The 15,333-nt window shown below is 49.7% G+C and overlaps 3 protein-coding genes across 3 annotated transcripts; 2 read left to right on the forward strand and 1 right to left on the reverse strand.

The window, feature by feature from the left end:
• Window positions 1-2,146: 2,146 nt before the first annotated feature.
• Window positions 2,147-2,455, forward strand: LOC311201001 (feather keratin Cos2-3-like; the record flags this gene model as incomplete). Its single annotated transcript, XM_084275298.1, has 1 exon — window positions 2,147-2,455. One exon carries the CDS (start codon window positions 2,147-2,149, stop codon window positions 2,453-2,455), a length of 309 nt encoding a protein of 102 aa, XP_084131424.1.
• A 6,333-nt stretch (window positions 2,456-8,788) lies between these two features.
• LOC311201002 (feather keratin Cos2-3-like) lies at window positions 8,789-9,094 on the forward strand (the record flags this gene model as incomplete). Its single annotated transcript, XM_084275299.1, has 1 exon — window positions 8,789-9,094. The coding sequence occupies one exon, from the start codon at window positions 8,789-8,791 to the stop codon at window positions 9,092-9,094; it is 306 nt and encodes a 101-aa protein (XP_084131425.1).
• A 5,266-nt stretch (window positions 9,095-14,360) lies between these two features.
• LOC311201108 (feather keratin Cos2-3-like) lies at window positions 14,361-14,669 on the reverse strand (the record flags this gene model as incomplete). The annotated part of the gene is made up of 1 exon (XM_084275411.1): window positions 14,361-14,669. One exon carries the CDS (start codon window positions 14,667-14,669, stop codon window positions 14,361-14,363), a length of 309 nt encoding a protein of 102 aa, XP_084131537.1.
• Window positions 14,670-15,333: the final 664 nt, after the last annotated feature.

Raw genomic sequence — 15,333 nt, forward strand, 5'->3', positions numbered from 1 at the left:
CTGCAGACACAAACTTCTTGCCCGAGGTCCCACTCCAGTGGCTAGTACCTAGACCTCCATATGTACAGACTCAGACAGAATAGAAAGTTCCTCATGATGAGAAATAAGCAGAAATTTAATGTAATAAGAAGATAGGAGACACTGCAGTTATCAAGCTCTGGGGAGGGCCAGACAAGTTTACTAAACATCCACCTTTTCACACTTTGAGGGTCCTTTTTATCCCTTTATTCCTCTGTTTTGCCACATGTGCCTTTCCAAATCACCTGGATATTACCCTTTCCCCGGTTTTGGTCCCTTCTCCAAATACCCCATTAAATGTCTTGTGCAATCCCAATGAGCAATCCCATAATGTGTCCCAAATTGCTGGGCAGTAATCCTCCCTCTGTTTAAGCCAATCCCACTAACTCATCTTCCCTTCCCTTCCCTTCCCTTCCCTTCCCTTCCCTTCCCTTCCCTTCCCTTCCCTTCCCTTCCCTTCCCTTCCCTTCCCTTCCCTTCCCTTCCCTTCCCTTCCCTTCCCTTCCCTTCCCTTCCCTTCCCTTCCCTTCCCTTCCCTTCCCTTCCCTTCCCTTCCCTTCCCTTCCTTTCCCTTCCCTCCTCTGCATGTTTCCCAGACAGTGTGTGGATCCTTCCACAGTGTTGTTGCAACCTGTCTTTCTCCATCCCACCTCCCCTGCTCCAGAAAGAAACTCTCCCCACCTGGACACTCTCAGTCTTTCCATCATGCTTGTACATCCTGGAGAACAGCTGTTCCCAACTTCCTTACTGCTTCCCACATGTTATGTTTCTGTGGGCTCTAGATCAGTGGCTTGAGGAGAGGCAGCACCAGCATTGTTGAAGACGGACACTTCTCTGTCCTGGTTGAGGCTGGGAAAGACCTTCCCTGGCGTGGGCTGGCACATGGCTACAGATGGGTCATAGGCCATGACTGTGAGCTGGAAGAGCTGAGACACACAGCTGCCAAAGAGTGTTCTCCTCTACACATCTTGAGCAGTGTGGCCGATGAGTAGGCAACCACGGAGGTCCAGAATCCCAGAATTGTTGAGGTTGGAAGGTTCCTCTGGAGAAGATCTGGTACAACCCTCCTGCTCAGAGCAGGGTCAATGAGAGAAGATTGATCAGGACAAAGTCCCACGTGGTCCTGAATATCTAACACACACTGATGGTGGTGGTGTTGTTGGTAGGGGACACCAAGAGAGAGACCACAGAGTGCAGGAGGACCAACAGGTCCACCATGGCCTCCTCAGCAGTGTTAGGAGGTAAAGAGACAAAAGCAGCAGTGCTGACCACCCCCCTGCAGAGCCAATGAGCAGTGAACTTCAAGAGAGCTTGGAGTCTGGGAGAAAGGGAATGCGACACATCCAGCTAGGGAGTCCTTTGGCATCCAGGTGAGGATTACAGGGCCAGGAGCAGAAGGGACCTTCCTCCCCATGGGGCTTTGAACATGTCCACAAGAGTACCCTGCACGGGAGTGCCCCAAGCCAATGTCTTACACGCAACACCTCTGGCACTCGAGACTCATCTTCTGCTGGCACTGATGCACTCCTGGCCCAGGAATCCTTGAGCCTCCCATGTCAGCACTGAATCGGAGCCTTCAAGGGGGAGTGGGCACGGCCAAACAAGGAAATGACAAGGCTTCAGGAAACCAAGCACAGCCCATATCATTACCTGGGATGTTTTGCATTTCAGATGAGCTTCTCAGAAAAGTATGGCTTCCACAGAAGCTTCCTCTGGACCTGGGGCAGTGCAGGGACAGTATAAAAGCCATCCCAGCTCTTCCCTCTCTCATTCGCTTCACTCCTCTTCCTCTCCTTTGGAAGCAAGTGAGTTGAAAGCTCTGTCCTGCACTGGGACAGGGGGCTGCCTGAGCTGGGAGGGGAAGGAGGGAGAAGGTGTGGTGTGGAGTGGGGCTGGGGCTGGGCTGAGGTTGGGTTCTTGGTTTGGAAAGAGCTTTCCTGGGCTCCGTTCTCTTTGCACGGTGCCCAAGGGGGTGGGTAAAGCAGTAGGTGGGCACCCTGCAAAGACTCTATATCCTCACCTGCCACATGCCTCGGGTCCCTCATGATGGGATGACAGGCTGCTCCTCACCCACAGCTCATGCTCTCTTCCCCCTCTCTTTCTCCAGGTACACCTCCATCCCTGCAACATGTCCTGCTACACCCAGTGCCAGCCCTGCTGCCAGCCCTGTGGCCCGACCCCGCTGGCCAACAGCTGCAATGAGCCCTGCTGCAGGCAGTGCCAGTCTTCTGTTGTCGTCATCGAGCCCTCCCCCGTGGTGGTGACCCTGCCCGGCCCCATCCTCAGCTCCTACCCACAGAACACCGTCGTGGGCTCCTCCACCTCCGCTGCTGTTGGCAGCATCCTCAGCTGTGATGGAGTGCCCATCTGCTCTGGGGGCTTTGACCTCTCCTGCATCACCAACCGCTACTGTGGCAACAGATGCCTCCCCTGCTAAAGCTGCTGCAGGCAGCCCCACAGGAGGACCCCCCACAGGAACCCAGAAGACTGTAATGGACTGAGCATGGAGATCCTGGCCATCATTTTCAGAGGCACCAAGCATCCGTGCCTTCTGCTGCAAAGGAAGGCAGGAAGAGGCATGCCTGAGCTCTCTGAAAATATGGCCCTTGCCTTCCTTACCTGTTTCTCTCTCTTTTCTCTCTCTCTTTTCTCTGCTGCCTTCTGCTGCCCTGGGCTGTGAGCACCTGCCAAGGCCTAGCCCAAGAAGGACCTACTGCCCCCCTCTCTCTCTGGGGCACTCAGGCAGGCAGACAGACACTCAGTGAAAACTCTTTTCTGGCAAAAGACTTCTCCTGGGTAAAGTCTCCTAGCCACCCTGGTACTCCCTGCACTCTGGTCCCCACCCCGAGGACCTCCTTTCCCTCTTTCAATTCATTAAAGTTCTGCTGCATCCCAGCTTGAGTCTCTGTGTGGTCCTTCTGGCTCTGGGCGCTCTTCCCATTGTCCAGAGAGAAAGGTGACACTCTGGGGAGGTGGGGAGGTCTTGCAGGCATCAAGGAAAGGCATTGTCATACCCACAGGAAGGGGAGGGTGAGACACAGGCAGTGGACTCCTTTCAAGGAGTCAAGCTGTCCCTTGCCGCTGAGAAGATGTCCCTGGCTCCTGCAGGCCTAGCAGCCCTCAGGGTCTGTCTGGCTGCGTCCCTGCACACAAATGCCCTCCACAGCCTTTGAGCCTGCCCTGCAGACAGTGGGGAGCCCAAGCACTGTCCAAGTGAGGAGGTCATCTCCCTGGCCTCACTGGGTGGTAGTGGTGGCTCTGGGAGCTGTTTCTGCATCCATCAGCACCTGTGAGCCCTTCCAGGTGGGTGGCTCTTGCTTCAGGAGGACCTGTCTCCCTGTGGCCAGTGTGGTAGCAGCAGTGGTGGTGGTTGTGGGACAGGTTGCCCCTCACCTTTGGTTACCAGTCATTTCCAGCTCCGAGCTCTCTCTCAGCCAAGGAAGAGGATAGGCTGTTTCTTACATACGTCCCCTTATGCTTTCTAGCTACAAGCCATTGCTTCTGCAGTGCTTCCACTTTCATTGCATTGATTTAGCTTTCCTTGTAGGTCTTGCTGCAGTCTTGTCTATCCTCTGGAAAGCTAGCCAGCATTTCCTCCAGCACAGATAGAAGAGGCAGAGTAACCTTGATGAGTCTCACATACAGACAATAGTGGTGAGGCCTACAGTATGGATTCTTCTCAGTGCTTTATTTTGGGTTCCCCACTTCCATTGTGCCTCTGTGGTCCCCTGGGCTTGCTGAGCTTTTAATGGGATGACAAATATCCTGTGATGACTGTCTGGCTGAGGGCATTAATCGGGTTCCCCACTTGCCATTAACTCTTTGTGTGTCTGGGACCTGGGATTTTACCACATGATCTAGCACCTCTCATTCTATTCTGTTGCATCCCCATTCACTCATCCTTCAAACCTGTTTTGAGGAAGAGCATAGGAAGAAGGTGGTTTTTCCATTCTGCCCTTGATGGAGGTTTTCTGGGAGCATGTGTCCAAGGAACAGAAGGAAGTTTAAAAAGGGTAATGAAAACCTCTTTCCTTTAGGACAGAACAATTTCCCCATTAAACAGGCCAAGAAATACATTGGAACTCCAATTCCAGTCCAATGCAGGCCACCAGGATTCTGAGGGATGCTGAGGGATGCTGTAACCGGCTGCCTTCAGCAGATTATGGAACCTGGTGATTGCTTGTGTGCAGTTATTGGAGTCCAGACCATTTCACCTAGAGAGCCAGTGGCCTCTGTCACCCTGGTTAATGCAAGAGGCAGCTGCTTTCCTGTTTACAGGTTCAAACACTTTTGCTCTTCCCATTCTCTCCCCCATTCTGCTGGGCAGGACTCAGTGAGCAGCTCTATGGTGCTTACCTGCTGCTGGAGTTAAACCTTGACACCCAGAGACATATACAAACACACAGAATAGCAATAGGGTTGCCTGGACAGATTGCCACAGACAAGTCATTGTCTTCAGCAACACCCACATATAACATCACTGTAATTCACACCAAACATACAGATAGATGTCATCTTCCTCCTCCCCAGCTAATAAGGTTGGAAGTTCACTTGTGAAAGCAAACCTGCCCCCACTCTCTGGATTTGCAATCATACACACATTAATGGATCCCTGAATATCAGCATGGCCACTTGGTCTGTATAAGACTCTCACCCACCCCACATGTACCTCCCCCTTGTCCACAAGTCCATCTTGATGCTTGCTAGCAAACAGATGGACACACTCACAGACTTGTCTTACAGGCACATCATGCTTGAGGATCCCTCAAATAGCAGTAAAGGTCATCTGCTCATATAATATCCCTCTGCAGATCAAGGGTCTCCAACTTGCTTGTTAGTCCAACATGAAGCTTGCCAGTCAATTGCCCATGTCCATGCACATCAGGTTAGGGAAAATACAAATACATTGGTCTCCAAACAAGGACACTGAGGACCTTGCTCCAGCAGCTCCATGTCTTTCTTGTACTGGGGATCCCAGAGCTCAACACAGTGCTCCAAGTGGGATCTCCATCATTGTTTTGGAAGAATAAAGGTAATTTTCTTCCTAGAGGCTGGTATAGTGCTGTGCTTTGCATTTAGGATGAGAACAATGTTGCTAACACATTGTTGGGTTTAGTTGTTTCCAAGCAGTCAAGGACTTTTCAGCTTTTAATACTGGCCTGCCAGTGCCAAGGTAGGGGGTCCTAAGAAGCTGGGAGGGGACACAGCCAGGGCCGTTAACTCAAACTGGCCAAAGGGCTATTCCATAACATATGACATCATGCTCCATATATAACCGGGGAGGGGGTGGGGGAAGGGGTGTGCAGGTGGTAATTCAACTTGAGAACTAGCTGACCATTTCCTTTAGTCTTAGCTGCCAGATGATTAAATCACCACAGTGTCACCAGAACAGAATAAAGGGGGAGAATCACCTCACTTCAGGTGTTGAGAAAATGTGCTTTTGATATTCTTTTATTGTTGTTCTTATTATTGTTATTAACATTTTTTGTCCTACTACACCATCTTCATCTCAGTGCATAAGTTTTACTTTTTTTTTTCCTTTTTGATTTTATTTCCTTTTGATTCCCACTAGGAGGGGAAGGGGAGAAAACAATTGTGTCATTTTAGCTGCTGGCCAGGTTAAACCACAACAGCCTTACCAGAGCAAAACAGATGGGGAGGATCATCTCATCCAGCTAATCGTTTAGCTACCAAGTGGTCCACATATCAAATCCATGTATCCCCAGTTTTGTGACAAGGGTGTTGTACAGAACAGTGTCAAATGCTTTGCATTAGTCCAGGTAGATGACATCATTTTCTCTTCCCGTACCCACCAACATTGTAACACCATCATAGAAGGCCACCAAATTTGTCAGGAACAATTTGCCCTTGGTGAAGCCATGTTGACTGTCAGCAATCATTTCCTTATTTTCCATGTGCCTTAGAATATTTTTCCCAGAGGAATACTTCCCCTTTTGCAGTCGGTGGGAATTTCACTGTACTGAATTTACAAATGGCACTTGCCTGCAAAGAGCACGAAGCATTTGCCATCACACAGAAAGACCCACATTGTGTCCTCCAAACTTAGTAGTACAGTCATCTAAATCCATCTATCACCTTCGCTACCCCTCAGAGGTAAGAGCAAGGTGGCAGAACAAAGCTGTGAGTATTTGGGGTGGGGGTCCATCTGTCAACTGAAATAGCTTCTTGGACAAGAGTTCATTGTGATATGCTCAACTTTTACAGTGTAGAGAGGGGGTAGCTTCATACCTTTTAATTTTAAAACCTATTTTTTAAAACTAAGACTAGTGCATTATCAGAATTATATGGACATTGCTTTTTAGCTCTCTGTTCTAGTCCTTATTCTCTCACTTCTCTTTCCTTTATGGTAAACCTCCCTTGCCATACCTACTTTAGAGCTCTCTCCTTGTTAGCACATCTGACTGCAAAGACACTGTTGCATGACTTTGTCAAGTATTTCCAGTCCTTAATCAGTAGTCCTCATTCATTAAAGACAGTTCTCTGGCAATCAAAACCAAAGATCTGCCTGCAACACAAAGCACGCAGTCAGGTGTTGATCCACTGGATAAGTTGTTTTCTACTCAAGCCTTTCCAGTTTGGGCCCTCACACCCTTACTTCATCCCAGAGCTCTGTAATCACTCTAGAAACACTTTGTCCATTATCATTGGGGCCCACATCAAAGAGCAGCAAAGGGTAATAGTCCAAAGGCAAGACAAGCTCAACTGTCCCCATTACATCTGCCCTCTGTCAAACAAGAAACCTCTGGAGACATCAGGTCAGGTTAGCCAACTGGTGCTTAAGATTACTAAAAGAGGAAGTCTCCTAAAGGTGTTACAGGTCTTTTCTCCTTCATGGAGAAAAAATTGTTTGAACACAGCTCCCTCTGATGAATTCCATAATGCACCTTTTGTCCTTACCAGTTTCCAGGCAACAGCACCTGTTCTGAAGTTGTTCTTGAAGTCTGCAAGTGGAGAGGGAGCCTTTTTCCTACTGACAGAACTTCTGTTGTCACCAGCTTCCAGCCTTGGCTTCCCACCTTGACTCTCATTTGACATCCATGCCTCCCTCTGCTACATGGTTGGCCATGGTCTCCACCGGTCCTGCCATCCTTGCTCTTGTCTCCATGGAGACAGGCACAGAGACAACACAGCCCTGGAAGCAGATCTGCTCACAGTTTCCCCACACAAGGTGGGCAGGATTTCCTGGCATTTCTCCCTGGACACCAAGCTAATGCTCTTTTTAGCTCCTTAACACTGAGGAGGAGAGAGGTGACCTAGCCTGCAGGGACAGCAGTGCTAAGGAACTTCAACCATTTGTATGTTGCATTATACAGAATTTCCAAACTGGAGTGTAGGAGTCCTTTTTGGTCTCTGAAATCTGCAGTAGTAGAGAATGATATTTTTGAGGGTGAGGAAACGAAGGGCAAAGGAAACAGAAGCTACATCCCAGTGCCTGCTGCTGGGGCACCTCTCCACCTGGGACCTGTCACAGCTTTGCTGAAGTTAGGCCCTTTCTGGCCTGCAGAATCTGCATCTCTGTGGACACAGAAGTGGAAAGGGCCCCCGCCATGACCCCCATTTCTTGTTGTGATGAGAGCCAGATATGTACAAACAGACTTGCTCATGCTCACTTGCATGGATTTGCATGCAAATTTGCCCACACCATGCACTTAAAGAAATTTATCATACACTTAAGTGACCCCATCAAGCAAAAATGCCTACATATCATCACCTGTGGATTCAACTAGACACAACCCTAGCAAGGCAGGAGCACCCCAGGGCACTTTAAGACCCAAGACATGGATTGACTGGGAATCCCCAGACATGGCTTAGAGTGTGAAGGAAGCTAAACAGCATAGGAAATATATCCCAAGGTTGGTGTTAGGAGGAGAAATGTTGAAACTCATTAGTTCAGTCCACTTGCTTGTGAAGAGAAAAACCAGACACAGTCAGAAAGGGATGGGGAGGAGTGGAGGAAAAGGACAAGGTGTGTCCTCATGTATAGGAGTCTTTGTGTATCTTGGTCAATGATTGCAGGGCTGAGAGTAGATTGGTCTTTCCTGTCAATGGGGTTGAAAATAATCCCCCTAGGAGTGCCCTAGGACAGTGTCCCTACTCTGTATAGGACCCTTACAGCAATTCCTGTAAGTGTTCTGCCTTTAATGATATGTTCCTGCCCCAGAAATGCCAGGAACTCTGATTCCAACATTCAAAACCATCACCTATGAGGGAATGAGCATGGCATAAACAAAGAAATGAAAAGGCACCAGGAAACAGAAGGACAGTCTGTATCATTAGCTGGGATGTCTTACATTTCAGACGAGCTTGTCAGAAAATTATGAATCCTCCTAACGCTACCTCTGGGCCTGAGGCTGTACAGGCAGAGTATAAAAGCCAACGCAGGCTCTCCATCTCTCATCCACTTCACTCCCCTTCTCCTTGGGAACCAGGTGAGTCTGATGTCCCTTCTACTATTATAGAATGAAGTGATGTCTCAGTGGATATGTAAGATAATGTCTGTCCTCTGCTAGGGACTATACTGGGAGGGGAAGCAGGAAGAAGGTTTGGTGGGGAGAGGGACTGGGTCTGGGCTGAGGTTGGGTTCTTGGTTTGGAAGCAGCTTTACCGGGCCCTGTTCTCTTTGCACGGTGCCCAAGGGGATAGACAAAGAGGAAGGTGGGTCCCCATGCACAGACTCTTATCTCCTTGCCTGGCACATGCCTTGGGTGCCTCCTTACCCTCTCTCCAGGTACACCTCCATCCCTGCAACATGTCCTGCTACACCCAGTGCCAGCCCTGCTGCCAGCCCTGCGGCCCGACCCCACTGGCCAACAGCTGCAATGAGCCCTGTGTCAGGCAGTGCCAGAGCTCCACTGTGGTCATTGAGCCCTCCCCTGTGGTGGTGACCCTGCCCGGCCCCATCCTCAGCTCCTACCCACAGAACACCGTCGTGGGCTCCTCCACCTCCGCTGCTGTTGGCAGCATCCTCAGCTGTGACGGAGTGCCCATCTCCTCTGGGGGCTTGGACCTCTCCTGCATCACCAGCCGCTACTGTGGAAGGAGGTGCCCCTGCTAAAGCCCTGCTGACCTCCCATGAAAGGACCCCCAGGAATGCAGAAGTCTATGTTGGTCTGAGGACACCACTTTCAGAGGGGCTGAGCATCCATGCCTCCAGCTGCAAAGGAAGGCAGGAAGAGGCATGCCTGAACTCTCTGAAAGCATGGACAATGTATAACTTGTTTGCCTCTTCTTCTTTCTCTCTCTCTTTCCTCTGCTGCCTTCTGCTCCACAAGGCCATGGGTTTTTACAAAGCCAGCCCTGGAGAAGCTTTCTGCCCCTTCCCTTTGTGGTGTCGGCACTTGGACACCTTTTGCGAATTCCACCCTGGCCTCAGGGCACAGGCTCTGGGATTATCTGGTATTCCCTGCATAAAAAAGACTACATTTTTACCTCATTTCCCTCTTTTAAATCATTAAAGTTCTGCTGCAATCAAACCTGAGCTTCTGTATGGTCCTTCCCTCTCAAGATGTTCTCACAAGCTACCTAGAGACAGAAGTACTGTTCTGATCAAATCAATATGATGTAAGGGCACATGGCACATGTACTCTGGGGAACTCAACAGTGGGAAACTTTGTACAGTGTCTCTTGGACCTGAGAAAGATGTTGTCAGGTGCCCAAATGGCAGTGGTCACCAGGGACTGCCTTGATTCATCCCTGCTCAGAAATGCTTCCTGGGTTCTGGAGTGTGTCCTGCAGATGGGAAGCCTGTCTTCCACTGACCTCTAGTGTGTCACTGGGGGCCTGCAACAGTCCATGGATAGGTCAGCATTAAGTGAGCTGTTGGGGAAGACAGTTCCTCCTGCTCTCAGTGGAGCTGTGTTGGAGGTGGAGGCTCAGAAAGAAGATAGCCCTGAAGTACAGAATGAATGGAAAATCCTCAGGAGGTGAATAGCCTCAAAAACAGCCCCCAGGTAGGAGCATGGACAGATCCTTGGGCAGAGAGAGTAAGGACAAGGTCCCCATGGGACACCATGATCACTTGGTGCAGCAACTGTCTTCACCCAGCTGTTGCACAGACAGGCAGGATTGAGTTGATTCACAAGTACGTTCTGACCAGGCCTTAGAAAACAACACTCAAGTCCCAGTTTGATGTCAACCCAACACCCCCATGGGTCAGAAAAGATCCAGGACCACAAACAGCTCTCAAACTCCCATAGCAGCCCTGTGGTACCTGATGTTCCTCAAGTATAAACAATATTTTCTTAGGAAGAAGCCCTCTAAGACTACATCACTGTCAGGACTCAGTTCTAATCCTGAAAGGCTCTGTGTGAGAGTAGAGGCTCTTACCTCACCTTGGCATGTGGTGGTGACAGTAGGACATTTTTCTGCACTCAGCAGCATTTGTGAGCTGTCTCTTTTGGGCAGCTCTAGGTTCAAAAGTGATCTCACTAGCTTTGACTGATGTTCTTGGGCACTGTTTGGGACAACAGCCCCATCACATAAGAGTAGTTGAACTGGAGAAGTCGAGGAGGGATGACTGTACCTATCCACATCTGGGACTGTGGGAATCGACTTGTCTCTGGCATGAAGTTGATACCAAGCCAGAAGGTCTTTTGGTCTGTGTGGAGGTTTCTCAACTACATCCTAGCTTATCCTGTGGACAGCAAGTAGTCTCTCATTGCCCAAGGGCAAAGAGGTAATGACCATCTCAAAGTTGCCAGCAGTTCCCATTCCGATGTGCCTTTCCTATCTACTATTTTTAAAAACATGCCTTTCCTTGGCACAGCTGTGCCTCACTCCACAACACAATCAAAGCCAAGGGCAGGAGTGGCTCCTACAGGGAACTGGGGGATGCACTGGGTATGTGTACACACAATGTCTCTGGTCAGGAATTCAACCTATGTTCAGGGGCTGCAGGCTGAGTCCAAATATTACCAGAAAATGCACCATCTGGTTAATTCCAAGTAACAGGTGATAGGACAAGGGGAAATGGCCTCAAGCTGTGCCAGGGAAGGGTCAGACCAGATGTTAGGAAAAAATTCTTCACTGAAGAAGTTGTCAGGATGTGGAACAGGCTGCCCAGGGAGGGGCTGAGTCACCATCCCTGGATGTGTTGAAAAGTCAGGTAGATGAAGTACTTAGAGATATGGTTTAGTAGAGGACAGGTACAGTTGGACTTGATGATCTTTTCCAAGCTGGTCATTCTGTGATTCTGTGGATAACATGACCAACATTAGAATTTTTTTTTCTCTGAATTTTAATTTCATAGAATCATAAAATGGATTAGGGAGGAAGGGACTTTAAAAAGCACATGGTTCCAACCCTGCTGCCATGGGCAGGGACACCTTCCACTAAACCATGCTTCCCCATCCAACCTGGCCTTGAACACTCCCAGGGGTGGAGCATCTACAACTTCTCTGGGCAACTTGTTTCAGAGTCTCACCACCCTCACACTAAAGATGTTTTTTCCTTATATCTAACTTAAATCTACCCTTTTTTATTTTAAACCCATTACCCCTTGCCCTTGTCTCACTTTGGTTGTTGATGTTCATGTCATTGCATCTGGCTCACTGCTGGTTTTCAAGTCTACTGAGTTTGTGGTAAAGTCATATGGTGCCACTATTAATGCCAGCATCTAGGTATTCTTTCTTATGATACTTGAAAATCTATTCCTAAACCTACACCCTTGTCTTACAGTGATGATTAAATTGCTGGCACTCCTGAAGCATCCACAATTCTGTGGGTATGGAAAAGACAAAGAACTCCTGAAGACACTGTTTTGTTTGAAATAGGGGCTCAGGAACACCAAGCCCCATTGGACCAGATGAGATTCCCCTCATACAATCCTCATTGCTCTGCTGCCAGGTGCACTTTTTCCCTCAAGCTGAAGGGACTGTGGCCTGTGGATGAGTCCACACGAGAGAAGGGCACCCTGAAGCATCTGTGGTTGTGCTTATTTCAGTGCCACAGCAGGCACACCTTGAAGGGATTGTGGCCTAAGGATAAGTCGACAGCTGAGAAGGCACAGCTTGAAGCATCTGTGGCTATGGAAAAGTCCATGACACAGCAAGTACACCTTGAAGCATAAGTGGCTGTGCACGAGGCCATGCTAAAACACCTCAAAGCATCTGTGGCTGTGGATAAGTCTATGACACAGCAAGTCTACCGCTGAAGAGACTGTGGCTCATAAATAAGGCCACACTTCAGCAAGTACACCCCTACAGAATTGTGGTCTGTGGATAAATCCACACCAAAGCAGGGGCAAGGAGAGGAATTAATTTGAATTTTAAACTCTATCACCTAGTCCAAAGGGTCCAAGGGTGGAGAGTACAACAGATTAACCTTTATATTGTGATAATCAATGATCTGAGATATGGGAATGTTACAGGAAGTACTATAGCAGGCACTACTCAAGCCAATGGAGGACAAGCCCTGTAACTCTATGCAACATACAACTTCTCCTATCTTGAGTGACAACCATAACAGATGGAGCCCAAAGTCATGGATGAAATACACTCAGTAGACATTTATGGACATTTTACAGACATCATACAAGGGTGATCCATAGACTAAGGGAATCACATCTGTGCACATATGAAAGGATGGGAAGACCAGGTTGTGGTAAATGAGGATGTATTGGCTAGTATGGGAACAGCATGATGTAAACTGTATGAAATAAGGGTTGGAGAATGTACTGGGTTTGGCTGGGATAGTTAGGTTTCTTCATACTAACTGGTGTGGGACCACGATTGGGATTTGTGCTGAAAACAGTGTTAATACAGGGATGCTTTTGTTATTGTTGAGCAGTGATTACAAAGAGTTGAGGCTGTTTCTGCTTCTCACACTGCCCTACTATAGTAGACTATGGGTGCACAAGAAGTTGGAAGCAAACAAGACTGGAACAGCAAAAACCAGCTAACCAAAGGGTTAATTCATAACATGAAAATATACAGCATATAAAGCTTGGGGAAGAAGAATAGAGTAAGGGCCATTTGGAATGATGGATTTTGTCCTCACAAGGACCTATGATACCTGCTGGAGCCCTGCTTTTACTGGACATGGCTGAACATCTGACGTGCTGAAGTGGTGACTTCCTTGTTTTGCTTTACTTGTGTGATTGTTTGCTTTACTTATTAAACTGTCTTTATCTCATCCCACAAGATTTCTCACTTCATTCTTCTGGTTCGATCTCCAATTCAACAGGGCAGGAATAAGCAACCAGTGACATAGTGCTTGACTGCCTCCAGGGGCAAAAATATTACACATGTGGGAGGGTGGTTGCAGAGGAAAGGAGTGGGAGGCCTGGTGAGAACAATGGGTGTGAAAGGCAATAAGGTGCTGCACATCACTCTTGTAGAAAGCACAAATCATGTGTGGATTGTGAAATGTCAGAGAAAAACACAGGGGCCTGTGAGGGGCAACCTGTCCCACAACCACCACAGCTACAACCACACAGGCCACAGGGAGACAGGCCCTCCTGAAGACAACTGGAAGGGCTCACAGGTGCTGATGGAAGCAAAAGCAGCTCCCAGAGCCACCCAGTGAGGCCAGGGAGATGACCTCCTCACTTGGACAGTGCTTGGGCACCCTATATTCCACAGGGCATGCTCAAAGGCTGAGGAGGGCATCTGTGTGCAGGGACGCAGCCAGGCAGGCCCTGAGGGCTGCTAGGCCTGCAGGAGCCAGGGACATCTTCTCAGCAGCAAGGGACAGCTTGACTCCTTGAAAGGAGTCCACTGCCTGTGTCTCACCCTCCCCTTCCTGTGGGTATAACAATGCCTTTCCTTGATGCCTACAAGACCTTCCCACCACCCCAGAGTGTCACCTTTCTCTCTGGACAATAGGGAGAGTGTCCAGAGCCAGAAGGACCACACAGAGACTCAGGCTGGGATGCAGCAGAACTTTAATGAATTGAAAGAGGGAAAGGAGGTCCTCGGGGTGGGGACCAGAGTGCAGGGAGTACCAGGGTGGCTAGGAGACTTTACCCAGGAGAAGTCTTTTGCCAGAAAAGTTTTCACTGGGTGTCTGCCTGCCTGCCTGACTGCCCCAGAGAGAGAGGGGGGCAGTAGGTCCTTCTTGGGCTAGGCCTTGGCAGGTGCTCACAGCCCAGGGCAGCAGAAAGCAGCAGAGAAAAGAGAGAGAGAGAAGAGAGAGAAACAGGTAAGGAAGGCAAGGGCCATATTTTCAGAGAGCTCAGGCATGCCTCTTCCTGCCTTCCTTTGCAGCAGAAGGCACGGATGCTTGGTGCCTCTGAAAATGATGGCCAGGATCTCCATGCTCAGTCCATTACAGTCTTCTGGGTTCCTGTGGGGGGTCCTCCTGTGGGGCTGCCTGCAGCAGCTTTAGCAGGGGAGGCATCTGTTGCCACAGTAGCGGTTGGTGATGCAGGAGAGGTCAAAGCCCCCAGAGCAGATGGGCACTCCATCACAGCTGAGGATGCTGCCAACAGCAGCGGAGGTGGAGGAGCCCACGACGGTGTTCTGTGGGTAGGAGCTGAGGATGGGGCCGGGCAGGGTCACCACCACGGGGGAGGGCTCGATGACAACAACAGAAGACTGGCACTGCCTGCAGCAGGGCTCATTGCAGCTGTTGGCCAGCGGGGTTGGGCCACAGGGCTGGCAGCAGGGCTGGCACTGGGTGTAGCAGGACATGTTGCAGGGATGGAGGTGTACCTGGAGAGAGAGAGGGGGAAGAGAGCATGAGCTGTGGGTGAGGAGCAGCCTGTCATCCCATCATGAGGGAACCATGGCATGTGGCAGGTGAGGAGATAGAGTCTTTGCAGGGTGCCCACCTACTGCTTTACCCACCCCCTTGGGCACCATGCAAAGAGAACGGAGCCCAGGAAAGCTCTTTCCAAACCAAGAACCCAACCTCAGCCCAGCCCCACTCCACACCACACTTTCTCCCTGCTTCCCCTCCCAGCTCAGGCAGCCCCCTGTCCCAGTGCAGGACAGAGCTTTCAACTCACTTGCTTCCAAAGGAGAAGAAGAGGAGTGAAGCGAATGAGAGAGGCAAGAGCTGGGATGGCTTTTATACCGTCCCTGCACTGCCCCAGGTCCAGAGGAAGCCTCTGTGGAAGCCATACTTTTCTGAGAAGCTCATCTGAAATGCAAAACATCCCAGGTAATGATATGGGCTGTGCTTGGTTTCCTGAAGCCTTGTCATTTCCTTGTTTGGCTGTGCCCACTCCCCCTTGAGGGTTCCAATTCAGTGCTGACGTGGGAGGCCCAAGGATTCCTGGGCCAGGAGTGCATCAGTGCCAGCAGAAGATGAGTCTCAAGTGCCAGTGGTGTCGCATGTAAGACATTGGCTTGG

This window comes from Gallinula chloropus (genome assembly GCF_964237585.1).
Source record: "Gallinula chloropus genome assembly, chromosome: 26".
Taxonomy (NCBI): Eukaryota; Metazoa; Chordata; class Aves; order Gruiformes; family Rallidae; genus Gallinula; species Gallinula chloropus.